Source organism: Phaenicophaeus curvirostris, chromosome 20 (genome assembly GCF_032191515.1).
Source record: "Phaenicophaeus curvirostris isolate KB17595 chromosome 20, BPBGC_Pcur_1.0, whole genome shotgun sequence".
NCBI classification, from domain to species: Eukaryota; Metazoa; Chordata; class Aves; order Cuculiformes; family Cuculidae; genus Phaenicophaeus; species Phaenicophaeus curvirostris.
The window spans coordinates 6,824,016-6,840,831 of record NC_091411.1 but is presented as its reverse complement, the minus strand read 5'-3'; the positions used below and the strand labels follow the sequence as shown (position 1 = coordinate 6,840,831).

Below are 16,816 nucleotides of genomic sequence, written 5' to 3'. Positions count from 1 at the left end.
GCTTCTAGGTCACTGGTTCATCTTAAACCAGCATAATAATAACTCAAAATAATAGAAAGCTGGAAGCTGTTTATGGCTGAAATGGGCTGTGTGGCTCGGAGACCAGCACCTGGCTGACAGATGTCCCATCACAAAAACGCTTGCTCACCTCTAATGCAGACTGATCAACGACATTAAAAAATCTAGGGAAATCTGTTTGGAAGAGCTCTTCTGATTTCATATCCTGGTATCTTAGAGAGAATGGAGAGTTTGGCAGCTACCCAAGTGACCTCTTCTATTTTCTACACACCAGCTTCTGGGTTATTCTCATTGCATACATTTTTTTGTGGACTGGCGTAGTTTGATCTTTGAGGTCTGTTGGAACTGCATCACCTGGTATCTTTAGCAAACCCAAGTCAATTTAACTGACACTTAAGAGAGTGTTAGGCTGGCCTTGCCGTCCTCTGGGTGTTTGAGCTCAGCAGCTTTGTCATCCTTATCTGCTGCTTTGCCCTGCCTCTCTTTCCTAGTCAGCCCTTCAAAATCTCTACTTGCTGACTGTCTTTGTTTTCCATTCTTGTTTCCCCCGAGAGCCATCACGTTTCCTTGTTACCAGCCAAGCAAAGTCTACAAATACACAAGATGCTCACAAGGGGACAGTCAGAGATGCATGCTTGCACACACAAGTATGCTCTGGTTCTGTTTCAGTCTTGGATAGCTGCATTCTGCCTTTTGGAGACCAGTGGGATGGCTCCCTCTCTTGTTATGTTGGAGTACAACGTCCAGCCGGAACAGGATTTTTCCAGGGAGGATGATTTCTGACTGAGCTTCTGAATGTAAATGTAAAAATTGAGATCAAATTTTTTAAAAGATGATGCCAGGGGTCAAAAATATTGAGGCTGGTTGCTGGATGCCTTGTTCTAAGTTTAGCCGATGATGTGTCGTAAGAACCAGGATGGAGAGTTGTGGGTGCAGTTACTCTGAAAAATAGGTTCCTTAAAGCTCTCAGAGTCTGATTGCTGAAATTTCAGATACTGGTTTTTAACATCTGCCAGGCAGTAAATTGTGTGTGTTGCTTGAGCTTCGAATCATTCAGAGCATGAGATTTTCATTAATGAGCATGGTTGCTTGATTTTCCTTCAACACAGGAGGACCTGGGTTGGGAGTGTCTCCCTGATAATGTGAGGGCTGTTTTGCTGACAGCCTCGTCCGTGCTGGCAGATTAGAGGCTTTGTTGGAGCAGTGAGTAACTTGTTAATGATCCCCTTTTCAGGAGAAAGAGAAGAAGTATATGTTACCCGTGGATAACCTGAAGCTGCGAGATGTTGAGAAAGGGTTCATGTCCAGCAAGCACATCTTTGCTCTCTTCAACACTGAACAGAGGTACGGTCACGTCTCAAAACACCGAGATGTTAAAGCTAGGGACAGGATTTATGTAATATTAGATGAGAGAGAGTAGAAATGGGTGTGTTGGGAGAGCTGTCCAGGAAAGATGTAAGGATAGATATTTTTGGAGGAGATGGGGGACTTTTTAAAAGTATTCTGACTTCATTCTTTCTGTTACAGGTGTGCACATCAGCACATGGCCTGCAGTGTGACCTTAGCATTCAACTTTTTGGTGTGGTTACCTGGGTCTGACTGTGCCTAGAATATACATTTATGTTCTTAGTGAGTGACTAGGGAAAGCCAGAAGAGATGGGGGACCCAGATTGGCTGGAGAAGTCCAGCAGCAAGCAGAATTGAAAAGGAAATCTCTTTCAAGCCCTGTTGAAACACACAACTGACTGGAGGGCAAACTCACTCATAAAAAATAACTTTCCCTTCTGCAGGGTCATCATGAGGATACTAGCAAGGGACTAAGCATCTCTGCCTTAAAATGATGGGAAGATTCTCTGGTCACTGATGTCTTTGTCAAACATGGGCAAATCTGTAATTTGAAATAGGGAAGAATGAAATCTTTGTCTTCTCAGGAATGTTTACAAGGACTACCGGCAGCTGGAGCTGGCCTGTGAGACCCAGGAGGAGGTGGATAGCTGGAAAGCGTCCTTCCTTCGCGCAGGAGTCTACCCAGAGCGTGTTGGGGTAAGTTACAGCCGTGATAATGAGATGAGAAGGAACACAGTGTGTATCTTAGAGAGGATAGCTGCATCTTATGCTAAAAACAAATCTATGAAGGTTTTGTCTCTTTCCTGAGTGTGATTTTTGAACGGAATTTTTTTTTTTGGTACATCCTGGTGCTTTCTTTAGGGAAAAAGTAACTGGCAGCTTCCAAGGAGAGATGAAGTAGGCAAAGGCTGCCTTGATAAACCCTTCTAGCTTTCTTGTTTTGCGTGTATTAAATTCCCAATATAAGGATGACATTTAACTACCTGACTGCAGAGTGGTACGTGTCTGCTGAGCAAAGACACAATTTTTTTTCAGTAACACTCACTGTACAGCCTTATTAGGAGCTTCCTGGCTTAGTAGTAGTTGTTTTCCTGTTTCTTCCCCCACCCAATTAAGGAAGGGATGTTCTTTGTATTTTACTTTTCCGTGATAGATACCTTAATATCTACTTTAGCCAGACCTCTTATCTCTTCCCTTACTCATGCCCAACAACACTTGCTGTCAGCATTCTGCTCTGCTTTGAAAGCACGTTGTAGAGAAGTGTGGTGTATGTTCTGTTCAAAGCCTTCCTGTTCCTCTGCGAGAGGAAACTGCTATAAATAGTTTTCCCATTAGAAAAGTGATAATTGGTTATCTGTTTCTGTTGCGTCTAATAGACTCTTTGCATTCATATTTCCCGTTACACTTGAAGATTGTGCTTTTTGCCTTAAAGCACTTCCTGACAAACTGATGTGATGTTAAAAAAAGAGGATTAGGGACTGGACCTTAGCAGTGACGTGACTTCAGATTGGCTTGGATCCAGATTGGGCCTCTTAAATGCATACTGGTAAAGGACATTTGCCACCCGTTGGCGTGGAGTGGTTTGACGTAGGAACACTGATCACTAGGCTGATTGTTTCAAAACTGTTTAACAAATAACCAGTAGCCACTGTAGGTACGTCGATTGCCCTCTGTAACTAACAATGCCATTTCCTTCGCAGTGTCCTGTTTTGATTTTCAGTTTAGCTAAACAATTCAGTTGCTCCTCTGCTAGGGTAATCTAGGTATTTATGTATTTTTAGTGGGGTTGCTCTTTTTCTTGTTCAGTGCTATTATGGGATCTTCTCCAAATTCTGAGACCAACTAAAATTCTTCTTTTATTTTTGTCCCTTCTTGTTTTAACTTTTTCCACATATGCGCAAACTGGCCTGCCAGGACAAGGACAAAGTAAGTCTGAACTGCTCTGCTGTGTTGCCCTGCAGGGCTCTCAAAGGATAATTCTCTTGTTTTTTTCCTTTTGTCACAGTTTCCTGAAAGCCTTTTGCTTCTTCTCCCTCTCTGTACCTTCTGTTCGATTGCTGCTGTTTGTTTCTGTTCTTGGTTTGAGTTTTCCTTTTTTCTTTTTATTTCTCCCTTTTTGTATGACTTCTGAATCTTGGTGCAAACTTATTTGGGGTTTTTTTGACCCTTATTTTTTTTTAATGTTGTCCTGTTTGACGTGCACTTCCTTTACTTTGTTTCTCACTGAGACCTTGCGTTCCTTCGTTATATAAAATCTTAGGAAAAGCCCGAATGAACAAAAGAATTTACCCTTTCTCATATATTTTGTTCCCCAGAACAAAAGATAAGCAGTTCCCTACACTGCTGCAAGTCCTTCAGACTGGGACGGTTTAAAAGGAAGATTTTTTTTTTCCTCTATAAAATCAAGGGGTGTTTTTTAGAAAGCGTTGAGAAAGGCATCAGCCTTTCATGCTTTGCTGCTTTTAGATTGATCCCAAAGGATGAGCCTTGATGATTACTTGCTGTCAAACAGCACACTCCAGGTTTTCCCTCACAGAAAGCTAAGCAGTGCTTTTTAGACAGGAAGAGATTCACCTGCTTGTTGCGAAAGAGAAGCTAATTATGACTTTCAATGCAGGATTTGCAGTTAAAGTGATCAGGAAGGTTTTCTAGGTTATTCCATCTACCTGCAGTCTGAGGTGGGCAGTTGTTTCAGCTCTCTATCTGTTTTTTTGTTTGTATAATGAGGATAAAGATGCAGCATGTCAGAGACCTTTAAGGCTTTTATTTATGGTGAGTGGTTCTCAGGTCTAAACTAAATCTTGCATGGCAACCCCAGCTCAGATGAAGAACCTTTCAGGGAATTATAAATATTACAAGTAAAAATACAGCTTTGAGTATTTGCTACAGTCATAACCTGTGAATATTGGTCAGGAGTCTCCACTGCCTTTCGCCTTTGTATAATAACTATCTACTAAAGAGAGCAGCTTTATTGTTAAAACCTCTCAGATCTGAGCTGTAGAATTCTGTACAAGTCAAGCTTTGCATTGACAAACACAACTCAAAATGTAAGCTTAAATAAGTTTTATTTATTGCATGTGCTTCCTACGTGTTTCCTTCTTTTCTTCTCTTGGCACTCTCATGAAGGACTAATTCTGTGTTACGTTTGAAGAACCAGTCTGTTTCTTCTTTTCTCTGCAGGCCAGTGAGGCGGAGGAGAATGGATCAGACAGTTTCATGCACTCCATGGACCCTCAGCTGGAGAGACAAGTGGAAACGATCAGGAACCTGGTGGATTCCTACATGGCTATTGTCAACAAAACCATCAGAGACCTCATGCCGAAGACAATCATGCACCTCATGATAAACAATGTACTTATCGCACTGTGGTCAGTGGAGGTGGGGAGGCAGAAGGGGGAAAACAGGAAGGGAGAGAAAGGATGAAGGAAAACTGAGGGCATCTTGGAAAGAGGAAAAGGTGGGGATAGAATTGAGTGTTTGGGGGAGACTGATTCCCTTTTTGTGCTCGTTTACAGACTAAGGACTTTATCCATTCAGAGTTACTGGCAAATCTCTATTCCTGTGGTGACCAAAATACGCTGATGGAGGAATCGGCAGAGCAGGCCCAGCGACGCGATGAAATGCTGCGCATGTACCATGCCCTAAAGGAGGCCCTCAACATCATCGGGGACATCAACACCAGCACTATCAGCACCCCAATGCCGCCACCGGTGGACGACTCTTGGCTGCAGGTGCAGAGCGTACCATCTGGACGCAGGTACCAGAGGCTCAGGGGGAGAGCCCCGCAGACCTGCCTGATGCCTCTGTAGTGGCGAGCTGGGGCCTCCTACCAAGACAGGGAGTCCTCTCCTGCCGCTCTTCTCCCTCTGGATGAAGAGATCTGGCTGATCTCCTCAGTGCTGGGAAGCTTTTTATGCCTTGAAGGCTGTGTAGGGCTGCTGTGTCTTTACAAAGGTTGCAGAGACTTCTAAATCCTTAGGTTAGGTGGGGTCTGAAGTAGCTTTGAAGGGCACCTGAAGTCCAGTGTGGCCCTTGAAAGCCAAAGGGTGGTGTGTAAAGTGCCATGAAACTAGAGAAGGAACACTGAAGGCAGTATAGGGGGACTTGATGGCAACAGTGGGATCCCAGGCCTGTTGTTGCAGTTGAATTCCTTCATTTGTTTGCCAGGTCTCCTACGTCCAGCCCCACGCCACAGAGGAGAGCTCCTGCGGTTCCGCCCGCCAGACCTGGGTCTCGAGGCCCAGCTCCTGGACCACCTCCTGCTGGTGGGTCCACGCTGGGTGGTGCCCCCCCTGTGCCCTCCAGGCCAGGTGCCTCTCCTGATCCCTTTGGGCCTCCACCTCAGGTTCCTTCTCGTCCTAATCGTGCTCCTCCTGGTGTTCCCAGGTAAGTGCTCCATACAGGTGTGATATGTCCAGTTTTGGGGTATCTGCCTTGGCGGCACTTAGCCTGCCTTGGCCGTAAAAGGCGAGTGGAGTGCATGGTGTGGGTACAGTCACTGAATATTTGAATTGGGTCCATAGATAGGAGGGTGGTTGTCTGCTGAGATCTCGTTGTACAGATGAGGCAAAGCCATGATAACTCTTGGAAACAGAGATGCAGCCTCTTTTCTGCACAAACACCTGTGCAAAAGATAAGGGAAGAGGGCCTTGTACCCAAGCAATCGTACCAACACCTCCGCTCGCAAGCAGGAGATGGTCACCAGAAAAATCGTAGGGCTGGAGTGGCAGTTCCCTTCTGTGTAGGGTTCCCCAGAGTCTGAAGTTGCCCCTCTTCTTCTGGCCCAGAGTTCTTCAAGGTGAGTTGGAGAGAACTTCATCTAAGCTGTTCAAATGCTTTTTGTCTAAGGGAATTTTGCAACGTTACAGGCAGGGAAATAGATGTTTTAGGCATTTTTTGTTGATTCTGTAAGCAAATTGATTATTTTCCAGTCTAGAGAGTTCAAATCATACAGCTTTGCTTTCCTGTTAGGAAACTTAATTCCTTTCCTATTCAGTCACTTCAAACGCACTTCAACATAATAATGAGGAACTATCCCCTGTGCAGCTAAGCACGTGGTCCTGAACAGGACTTAGGAAGCAGTCTGGAACAAGGAATGCTTCTGCGTTGGGTATTTGGTCTCCCTGTGAGGAAGAGAAGGAAATTGCAGAGTAAAGAATGAACATAACCAGAAACCTCCCTAGTGACACACCAGAGGGAACACTTCCATCGTGGAAAATCCCTCCTCTCCAGTGGGAGCTGGTGGGACGTGGCTGAAGCTCTGCCATTTTCTGTGGAAGCACCCAGCCTGTCAGTGGGTGGTGATGGTATTGGCAGAGACAGCTCACTCTTCGTCCTGTGAGAGTGCCCCAGCTCGTACTGGTGCTGCCTGTTTGGAGGGAAGTGTTCTTTCCTGGGAAGTGTTCTCTCCCGGGCTGTGTCCAGCCCACAGGTGGATGAGTCCAAAGAGATTATAGCCCAGTTTGACTCTGGTGTGTGCAAATGGTTTGACTTTCTTGGTGCATCTGCCCCAGTCCTCTCTGTGCACCCTGATGCAGGTCGCACAGTAACTTGTCCACACGTGCCTCAGTTTGCCCCAGGGACTGAGGTCCTGCTGGTGGCACCTATGGATGTCAGCATGCTTCTACCATGTATTTTGGCTCTTGCTTCTTGTGACCCTGCTTTTCCATATACTGTGACTTTGTGGTTTTGTTTTTCAGTGTACTTGTGCTTCTTTTTGTCTCCATCTTTCTTCTTTCACTCAGTTTCATTTCTTCACTCATGAAAAATATTCTATATACCTGATCATCATGGTAGGGTTCCCTAAACGGGCTGAAATGAATTGGCTGGTTTTGAAGAAATCTGTCATAGCCTGTCTCGATGGCTTTTCTGCCTTTTGCATGAGATAGAGGGGCTTAGGGGAAGGTAGGGAACAGTGCTGGGAGCAGAGGAAGAAAGTGTTTCATACCTAACTGAGCAATCCCTTGCATTAGAAGGAAATGGTAGGTTGGATTGCATGTTACTGACTGCCCTGGTCTGGAGCTGAAAATGTAATTCCAGAAGCTGTGATGTGATGCTCATTCTCTGATCCCCCTCTCTGATTCTTCCAGTTGTTCATAGACTCCTCCGGATCCTGATACCAGCTTGTCATTTGAGTTCACTGATGAATGGAGAATTTCCAATGACAAGGGACTCTTTCTCTTCCTCTCCTGTATATAGAATAAGAATGTTCCCTGCTAGCACTTGGACTCGGGTCCTTCTGCCATGGGTGAACGAATGCCATCTCCATCATTGCTTTTTTTAATACCCATCTTTTCCCTTGCTAACCGGGCTACACTATCGCATGTGTGTGAGAGGAACAAAGCTCTTTATGGCAAGAGTGGGCTTTGCTGGAGGAGCTGGTGTTACGTAGTGAGCTCGGAGCACACGGTGGTGGCTGGATGCATTTCCATGTGTAGGCACATCAGTGCCTGTGTCGAAGTCTGGTCGTTTGTGCTTCTGGTTTGCGTGAGTATCTGGTTTTATGAATGATGAACTTAGACATGTTGCTCCATTTCTTTTTATTTTAATAAAAATGATTATACAGACATGTGCTTTCACATATCAACTCCACATGGTCCATTTTCTTGCACAGGAAAGTTTTCCTGCATGTAATTAAGAACACTTAAATCAGATTTACTTACCATCCTGCTTCTGTATTTAGCATTTATTCAGTCTACTCTGGAAGCCTGTATTACCAGATACATAACTTTGGGAGCTGAAAGTTAAAAATGAGGTTAAGGTCCTATCTGTGTGCGCTAAGGACTGTGTTCAGACTTTATGTCTGTTGGAGCTGTGCAGGAGGAGTTCCTCTAGGGAGGAAAAGCGTGAAGATATTCCTCCAGGCGTTTAGTATCTGCAGTTTAAAATAGTTGGATAAACTGTAAGTGAAAGAGCTTACGCAGCTCAAAGAAAGCTTAAGTGAGAATGACTTAACCATGGGGAAAATGTGTTGAAGGCATTAAAGAGTTCTCCATCCTTTGGTACATCTAAGGAAAGATGCAAGTGATCAGCATCACTGTAAGCATCACTTCACACAGCTTTGACTTTAATTTATTCAGGAGGTCGGAGTAGCCGATGTCATGACTTGTGACCTTCAAAAACTAAGTCTTCATTTGCTTATTCCCTTTTTGAGTAGTGCTCAGGATTGCATGTTATCTAACTCTTTCCTGAGCTGTTTGTTCCAAGTCTAGCATTTAACGTGGTCAGAAGATAGGAATCCTCAGCAAGAGACAAGTCAAGCAGCCTGTGCCCAGCTGAGCCCTTGGTTTACTGCTGGTTTGGCGAGTGTGAATGTCAGCCTGGATGTGTGAGTGGATTTGTTGAGTGTGTGCACACGGCCAGGAGGTGTGTGAAGGGATAGGACCACTTTCCACGCAGCCCTGCGCACAACGGGGTTCTGGATGCGTGCAGAGTTGAGGCTGTGATGGGATGTGTGTGTGTGAAGTCCTGCGTGGCTGAGTGCAACCCTGGTGCCGTGTGCTGGAGGAGAATGTGCAAATGGGTGTCTGTGCAAGCGCATGCGTCTGTTCCACCTTCCTGGCAGTCTGCGTGGCCTCTGCCTTGAACTGTCTGAACTGCTATGCTGATTTCATGTTGTCTTTCAGAATCACTATCAGTGACCCCTGAGGACTGGCAGCCACGGTACGTTTTACGCTCTCCCTGTGCCGCATGTGTCGTTGTGTCCCCATCCTCCATCCGCTCTGCAGCTCCCCTCACTGCCTAGTTCTTGTGTTAGTAGCAGAGTCCCTTGTCCAGTGAACCACCTCTGCCAGGATCTCATAACGGGAGGAGTCTTGAACAGAAAATCTGGCTGATCAGAGACGCAGCAGCTGCTTGAGCTGCAGGAGCTGGGAAAGCCTCCATACCCGATTAAGGTCACTGGAGGACCCTTTCTCTGCTTCAGATAGAGGAGGTGGGATGGGGGAATGAGCTCTGGCAACAAGGTCTAAATTGTGTCTCTCTCATTTGGCTTCTATCTGCACTGACTGGGAGATCAGCTGAATGAACTTGTTTTGATTTGGTTTGTCAGCTCTGTTAGGATCAAGATGGAGACTTGGGGAGCTGCTAGTTCAGACTCCTCTTCTTATACTCTAATGTCTGGCTGGAGTAGTGTTCCTTCCCTCACTGTGTCCCTAGTGCTCATGGAAGGCAGGAGGAGTTTGTGTTGTCGATAGCAGGACTTCCATGTCTGAGTGCAGGGTAGCTGACACTGAATGTTCCCTGTTATCCTTGTGTCCCATCGTCACCTTTAGAAGTGAATTCCCTTTGCTTGTTCTCCACTTGATCCTTCAGTCTCCTGGTTCCTCTTCTGCTTCCGTTCAAACTGCCTTCTCTCCCTGCCCCATAAGAGGAGGCCTTTAGTGATCCTTATGCTCCCAAATACTCTGCCTGTTTCCCTTTCCTGTCTCTCCCTGCGTTTTGCAGCGTTGTACCAGTTTGGTGATGTGGCAGGTGTTGGGACAGGCTCATCCTTGTCCTGTTAACACTGAGGATGGGAGTGTGAAGAGATAAATTCTCCCAAGCCTCCCTCTTGGGATCCTCTGGCCCTTAGGGGTAGGTGGGGCAGAACAGGGCAGGTGTGGGTATTTTAGGCCCTTTCTCTGTGGATGTTTCTTGAAGTGAAAACTCTGGGAGGAGTGGAGCAGCTCCTGTAGATTCTGGGACAGTGTGTGCTGCCGTCCTACCTTGAGAATAGCAGGAATCGAAGCTGCTGTTCCAGGGCAGGGGGGTCCCAGCCCCCGTCTTGCAGTAGACGCTGTCTGTAACTGCTCCACGTGACTGCAGCTAGAGCTGAGAGATGCCACATCACGTCAAACCAGTGCGGTGATTGACATCTTTGAGAACGTCATCCGTCAGCCCTCCTCGCTGATGATGTACTGCAGAGGTGTCGGAGCAGTCAGCGGCTTCCTCCAATCCTCTGCCTGCTGCAGAAATCCCTGGCAGCCCTAGAAACACGCATCCTGGCGAAGAGCCGCAGGGAGGAGGCTCGCTGTTGTCCGTACTCGTTCTGGGACTCGCTGTTTTGAGGCGTTCTGTTCTCAATCTGGCACAAAGAGCACCAAGGAAAGAAAAATTAAAAACCAAAACACCACCAAAACCCAATCGACCCCAAACCCTTTGCAGCCCAAGGGAATAAACGTAGTGCTTTACTGTCTGTTAGGTCCTTCTCAGCAGAACTCACTTAGCCTGCTGGTTTCTAGGTATGATTTGTCTCTGTGTTCTCTCAGGGTATGACTTGAAGGGCTGACTTCAAGGGACTTGACAGTCAGAGTAACCAGTTTCATCAGGCTCCTGCCAGGACTTCACGTGTCCCAGACACTGCTGTAGGCTTCCTCGTGAACACAATTTTATTCCTTGCTGACCTGATAGTGACTTTTCAGTGATGGAAAAGGGCTTGGCTAGCAATGCAGTGAGACAGACTGAAGCAGTGTTTCAAAGATAAACATTGCTTGAGAGACTTCTCTGTCCCTTTTTATGCTGGGAAACAGTTTTCAGCCTTCTATGACCTTACCAGGCAGATTCTATGTCTCCAGAAAACCTGAGTAGAGATAAACCCTGTAACTTTAAGTGGCAGCTCGACCCCTAAAATGCTCTGAGTGCTGAGAAATGAGTGTCCACAAAAATCAATCTTAATACGTTTACCTCTAAATTATTAGTGCTCCTTTCAGCCCTATTTATTCTGGTAGGGTTAAGTGGCCTCTGTTGCCAGAACACGTTACGTAGTCCGGTGACCTCAGGTATCCTTTTCATGTCAGTCTCCAGAGGCTGTTAGGACAACCTGTCCAAACTCCTGAAATGCAAAACTCCTTCACGCTTCTCAAAAAAAACCCCCTTCTGACACATGTGAGAGAGCAACAGCATTTTCCTAAAGGTTGAACTGAAGTTTTATAAGGTTTTAATTTAAGTACTGATCCTTTTCCAGTGACAGGAGTAGCCATCGGATGGTTGTACAGCTGCATTTGCTCTGTGAGCACCCTACAGAGAGAGCGTGCAGATTCCACACCTCATCGAGCTCAGGTTTACAGATTCCCCAGCTGCAACATCTCATTGCAAGGTTTGCTTCTGGGACACAGTGGTATTTTAGCATCTTCCAAAGGTGGTTGTAGTTTCCAAGTTAGCTCAATCCCATCATTATTTGCTGTACTAGAACAGTAACTTGATTGGCATGCAGACAATGGGTCTTGCGGTCCCTATTGACATTTTCAGTCAAGGAAATAACGTTTGGAAATGTTTTAGTGTCTGAAGGTTTTTAACGTATCATTTCCCAAGGCAAGGAACAAGTGTTTGTAATTGTTTTGAACTCTGGGGCTTATGAGAGCAATAATGGAGCAATAAATTCTGCGGAGGTCGAATGAACAGGACTGTAGAGTTGCTCTGGGTCGTTTACCAAGGCAAAGGAGCTTGCCCCAAGTGTTTTAGAGTATAGCTTCTCTGGTACAAGTGTGATTATAGACTTGCAGTCAGTGCAGAAGAGTTCCCTCCCTCAGAAGACTGTAGTACATCCTCCTCAGCCCCCGTGTTAGGGGAGCACCTTCATTTCCAGCAGTTGGTCGATTCTCTAATCTAAATTGAAGCCTGTCAGTGAGGACAGTTCAGGCATTAATTCTGTGACATCTGGTTCTGTGTGACCAGTGCAAATACTTGCTCTCTGCTCTGCCTCTGTCCTGTTGGGTTTGCTCCTTGCATTTCAGGCAGTTTGGACTGTAAAACCACTCTGGCTTGGTGCTGAACAATTTAATTATGATGGTTCACCGTCGTGATGCTGTTTAGGTTGCAGGAACTGCAGGGAGCGTGCTTTGAAAGGAAAACATAGGTTGGACTCACTGATCTACAGAACACTTTTATTTGTAGACCCTTCAGAACCTGTAAGGCTGAGTCTGAAATGGTCTTTGAAGTAATGACTTGAAAGAGGTGGCAGGGTGTTGTCTTTCATCTTCTAGGGGTTTGTTTTTCCCCAGTCCCTTACTGGACAAGATCCTAGAACACTTAATTCATGAGGAGGGCTAACACTTAACTTGCTGCCCACTTACCTGGCTCAAGTACCAGCAAAAGAGCTGGAACAGAATGGAGTAGCAGTGGCCAAAGTTCCTTTTATTGAAGTCAAAGCTGCGTTTGCTGAGCACCAGAACTAGAGAACTGGAAGCAGCAAGCTGGCCCCGATATCAAAGCTCAGTATCATGTATTGTAAGAGGGAAGCTCAGGCTTACGGGACCCTCAGAGGAAGAAGGTGCTCCTCCAAACTGGCCAAGAGCCTCTGACAGCAGCGCGTCTCAGAGGGCCCCATCCATGCTGTGTGACTCATGTGCTTGATAGAGGAGCTCACTGTTGTCCATGCTTCTCCACTCTCATTCCAGAGCCAGGGTGCTCGCTGGCACTTCCAAATTTCAGAGGGAAAGCAAAAACTGGCTGCCCGGGGGTTGCTTTACTGGTGATCCCTGCTGTGCAGAAGGGCCGGTGCGAGGCCTGATCTAAACCCATCGCTCTCCTTTGGAGTCACACTCTGATAGTTTGTGCCTCAAGTTTCATTCTCTTGCTGGCTCAGGCGAGGTGGAGAAGCGTGTGTGATTGTGACTGCGATTGCTGTGCTAACCACAGTGTGTGTTCTCTTGTTTTTGTTTTCTGCTTTTTCACAGCAGAAGGGGCCCCGCCTCACCTACTCGACCTACCATAATCCGACCGGCTGAACCGTCCCTCTTAGATTTATAACTCGAGGCTGTAGACAGCTGGCGACGAACGCCGTGCTGGCGGCTTCCCCATTCCACTCTCCCTTCCACAGCCACAGTCACTCCTCTCATCCATCCCCCATCTCTGCCTCCCACCACCCCTTCCTGGTGTGTCGTAAAACGCTAGCCTAGTGATCGAGCTCTTCGTCTTCACTCGTGCGTCCTGTATTGCTTTGTGAGCATAGAGTAGCCTCATTCAGTGGCATGGATCCCTGAAGTACACGGGCTCCTTGGAGAGATCAGCCGCGGGGACGCCCTTAGGTCCAAGTGGTGGCTGTCCCTCCAGGAATTTCACCCGCCTGGTCTAGCCTGGATAAGCGTCCTGCCTGCGTCAGTTAGCCGTAGCACCTAGCACTGATCCCTAGCTATTTTCTTTCCTTGTAGTTAAGAAGACAAAAGTGTGACTTAGAAGAAAAATACTGTCAAAACACCGTTAGGAACAGATTAAATGTCCTGTGTATTAGTTTGACTTCTAAGGTGCAAAAATTCACGTTGGGAACAGTGCAATCAACCTTCCATCAGTGAGGCAGGGAGATCACAAAGGGGGGAACTCAGTGGATCGGCGTAGTCCTGCTAGAGTGAAGTCTGAGATAGCGCACACACCTCAGCGTGCAGGGAGCGCTCGGACCTGCTCGCGCCCGGCTCCCCGCAGGAGCTGGGGAAATGCTGCTGGTGATGCTCTGGCTCCCGCCAGCCCTTGTCCCGCATCATCCGTTTGGGCTGAGTTTCCTGAACCCGGCAGGGCGAGGGGAATAGGTAACGCTGCTCCCCCCTTGCAAACGGACAACCAAACGTTTTCAGGGAGTTCGCTGCGTAATGTTTTGTTGCAAATATTTCTGCTTTCGATAAGCACATCTCTCAGTGTTTTTTTGGGTACTGTGGTGACTTCTTCCGTAGCCTTTTCTTGCATGTGGGTGGTATGTGTTTGGGGAAACTTGTAACCGTTGTTGATCGCAACTCATCTTCTAAAGGTTTGGTTTTTACTTTTCATGCTACGTGTATTAAAAAAAAAAGACTTGAGAATTAAAAATATATGAACCCTATGCATCTCGGATGTCATGTCTCTACCAGAGCTAAATGAGCCACCTGCGTTGCAGGCTTTCAAGCAGGCCTGATTCAGATTGAAATTCTCGTATTTCAGTGCTATTGCTCTTAATTTCTGTTGTGGATCCTCTGTTGTTCGGACGCCGGTTCCTTTCTGTATTTTAACTGTTGTTTTACTACTTCTCCCCCTTTTCCTTCCCTTCCCCTTTTCCTTTTTTCTTTGTTTCTCTTGTCTTTAAACTCCAGCCGGCCGGGTAAGGCCAGTCCCTCCCGCCCGGAGAGCCCCAAACCACCATTTGACATGTAGGCCTGCTCCCTCTGAGACTCTTTGCCTGCCTCTTAGCTGTTCTGTCCTGGAATGGTCTGACTCGAATCTCACACATGGCTTGTTCTGTTTGTATTTTGTGACACACAACATCAGATGTGATTGTAGTGAAACTGTGTTGGTTTTTTCTTTTCTTCCCAGCTGCTTAAAGGAGTTAAACAAGTATATTGTAGTAATGAGAAACATATCTTTACTGTTATAAATATCTATAAATATATATATATATATAAAAGATGAAAAATCTATATATGTCCAGGTGTTTAAAGCCATTTGTGCTTCCATGTGGATTTTAGGAAATATTAAAGTAGGGAAAGAATATCTATATACATATATATATACACACACATGCAAAAAGTTAACCAAATCCCGATGTTGAGTTTTTGAGCCGATTGTTGAATTCTCTGCTGTGTGCAGTTGGGTTATTGTATTACCCCAGACTTGTGGGTGAACCGTCTCAGTGCTGGTAGTAGCTGTGATGCAGTTTGTGATCTACCTGTCACTCTTGTTTATTGGATGAAATAAAACTATCATTTCTGTATAATGAAGGTCTCCATGACTAGAATAAAACCATCTCTCTTTCTCTTGCTCTTTCTCTGGGTGATTTTCAAACTGTGTTTAATTATAACCTGATCTTTTCATCCTGTAGAGCTTAAAAAGCTGTAGATGCAAGCAGATGCTGTGGCTAATAGGGAAGGTGGAGCAGTTCTGCACTCCCAGTGGTACCAGGAGCTGCCGCAGAGTCAAACCGCTTGTCAGATGTGAGAGGTAACTCCCTTCCTCCATTTGAATGGAGGTGCTTCGGTGGCTGGATACACAGAAGGTGGGAGTTTTGCACACAAAATTGTTTGGTTCTTAAAAGGTATTTTTGCCTGGGCTGTTTGTGGAACACAGGAGCAGGTGCTGTAGTTTCTCTGTGGAGCCGCGTGGTTTGGGCCGGTAGCTGGAGCGCAGCCCGACCACAGGCTCACGCACGCGGCCGCCTCCTGCCTGGGAGCTGCTTTGAAGCAGAAGTGGGATTTCTCCCCAAGTAGAAACTGGGTAAACCTGTTCCCACTGTCTCTGTGCCAAAGCAGGGAGCACTACAGGTCTGGGATCACGGTTCCCACTTCTCACGGCAGCAGCCGTGTTTCTGTAACCCCTGAACCCAGCGCTGTCATCGCAGCGATCACAATGGATCCCTCACGCCTCTGTGCAGTGGGGTCCAGCACGACTGCAGGGAGGAACCAGGAGCACGGGGGTTCCTGACTTAAATGCGATATGGATTCCTGTTTTATCCCCGAGTGCCCTTTGCTGTGGGACTTGTTAGATCCCCCTGGTACCCGAGTAAGACCTTAGTGCACTAAAAACCTCCTTGAAGGGTTTATTCACAGCAGATACTGGTGGTGGTTGTGTGGACAGAGATCTCTGGTTATTCTTTCCTGTATGTTCCAGCTCTTACTCTTGGTTGGGTTTGTGTTGTAACGTCAGCTTCTACGCAACCGAGGCAATACCCAGTGCTTACCCTGTCCTTTCCCCACTCCTCACTGGAACAGCTCTCCCTGTCCCTAGTGTTACAGGCTTGTTCTTAAGGAATATTCTACTTCTGAAGGCAGAACTCTTCAAGTAAAAGCCTTATTTTGCAAAACTAGCAATATCTCATCTGGTTACCAAAGGTTAAGTACGTTCTGATGAGAATGCCGGCTTCCCTGCCCAAGCACCAGCAGCTCCTTGCAGCTCAGCTACAGCCCGGCTGAAGGACGTGTCCTCTTTCCAGTGGGAGAGCTCTTTCCTGATGGTTGGTGCTTATGGCCTTAGAAGCCTTCTTCTATTTTTCCTCAACTCAGAGGTGGTTCAGTTGCTCTAATTTAAAGCTTTTCAGTCATTCCTGTTCTTGGTTCACTCGAAGTAAAGGTGGGGTCAGGGAAATGCTCTTAAAGTGAAGAGGGTGAAAAATTAACCTGAACCAAGGGTCTGGCCATGAAAGTCTCAGGCTCGTCGGGGGCTGCCTACAGGCAAACAGCCATGGACTGGATGCTGTGGAAAGGGCACTGATGCCAGGGCAGGTGTTTCTGGAGCTCGGCCAGCTTTGGTTTAGTAAAGAATTCATTCTTTTTTTTTCTGGCCATATTTCAAGGTGATCTGAACAGAAGAAATCTATCTCCTCGGTACCGATCTGAATAATTTTATTCAGAAAGCAAATTTGTAACAGACTGCATACCTTCCCTTGTCTCCTTCATAGTACTAGAGGAGAACACCCAATAAATGTTTATTCCACTTTAATAATGCTCTGTATTAAAGCACAGTCCTGCCTTCATTATTTATGAGTAGCCCGAGCAGGCATAAGCACTGCAAAAGGCTT

General features: G+C 46.4%; 1 protein-coding gene across 19 annotated transcripts in view; it reads left to right on the top strand.

Annotated features, from left to right (window-relative positions):
- Positions 1–15,045, top strand: part of DNM1 (dynamin 1) — a 67,557-nt gene extending 52,512 nt beyond the window's left edge. For 4 of the 19 annotated variants that reach the window (XM_069873634.1, XM_069873628.1, XM_069873632.1 and 1 more), the window contains 7 exons: positions 1,253–1,362; positions 1,950–2,061; positions 3,280–3,291; positions 4,546–4,716; positions 4,881–5,122; positions 5,533–5,751; positions 13,020–13,757. In XM_069873634.1, coding sequence (XP_069729735.1) covers positions 1,253–1,362; positions 1,950–2,061; positions 3,280–3,291; positions 4,546–4,716; positions 4,881–5,122; positions 5,533–5,751; positions 13,020–13,092 — 939 coding nt within the window. In that variant the 3' untranslated portion in view covers positions 13,093–13,757. Of the gene's footprint in view, positions 1–1,252; positions 1,363–1,949; positions 2,062–3,279; positions 3,292–4,545; positions 4,717–4,880; positions 5,123–5,532; positions 5,752–8,990; positions 9,028–13,019; positions 13,758–14,399 lie in introns of those variants that run through there. The other 15 variants (XM_069873639.1, XM_069873636.1, XM_069873635.1 and 12 more) reach the window with 13 other exon arrangements.
- The last annotated feature ends 1,771 nt before the right edge of the window (positions 15,046–16,816 follow it).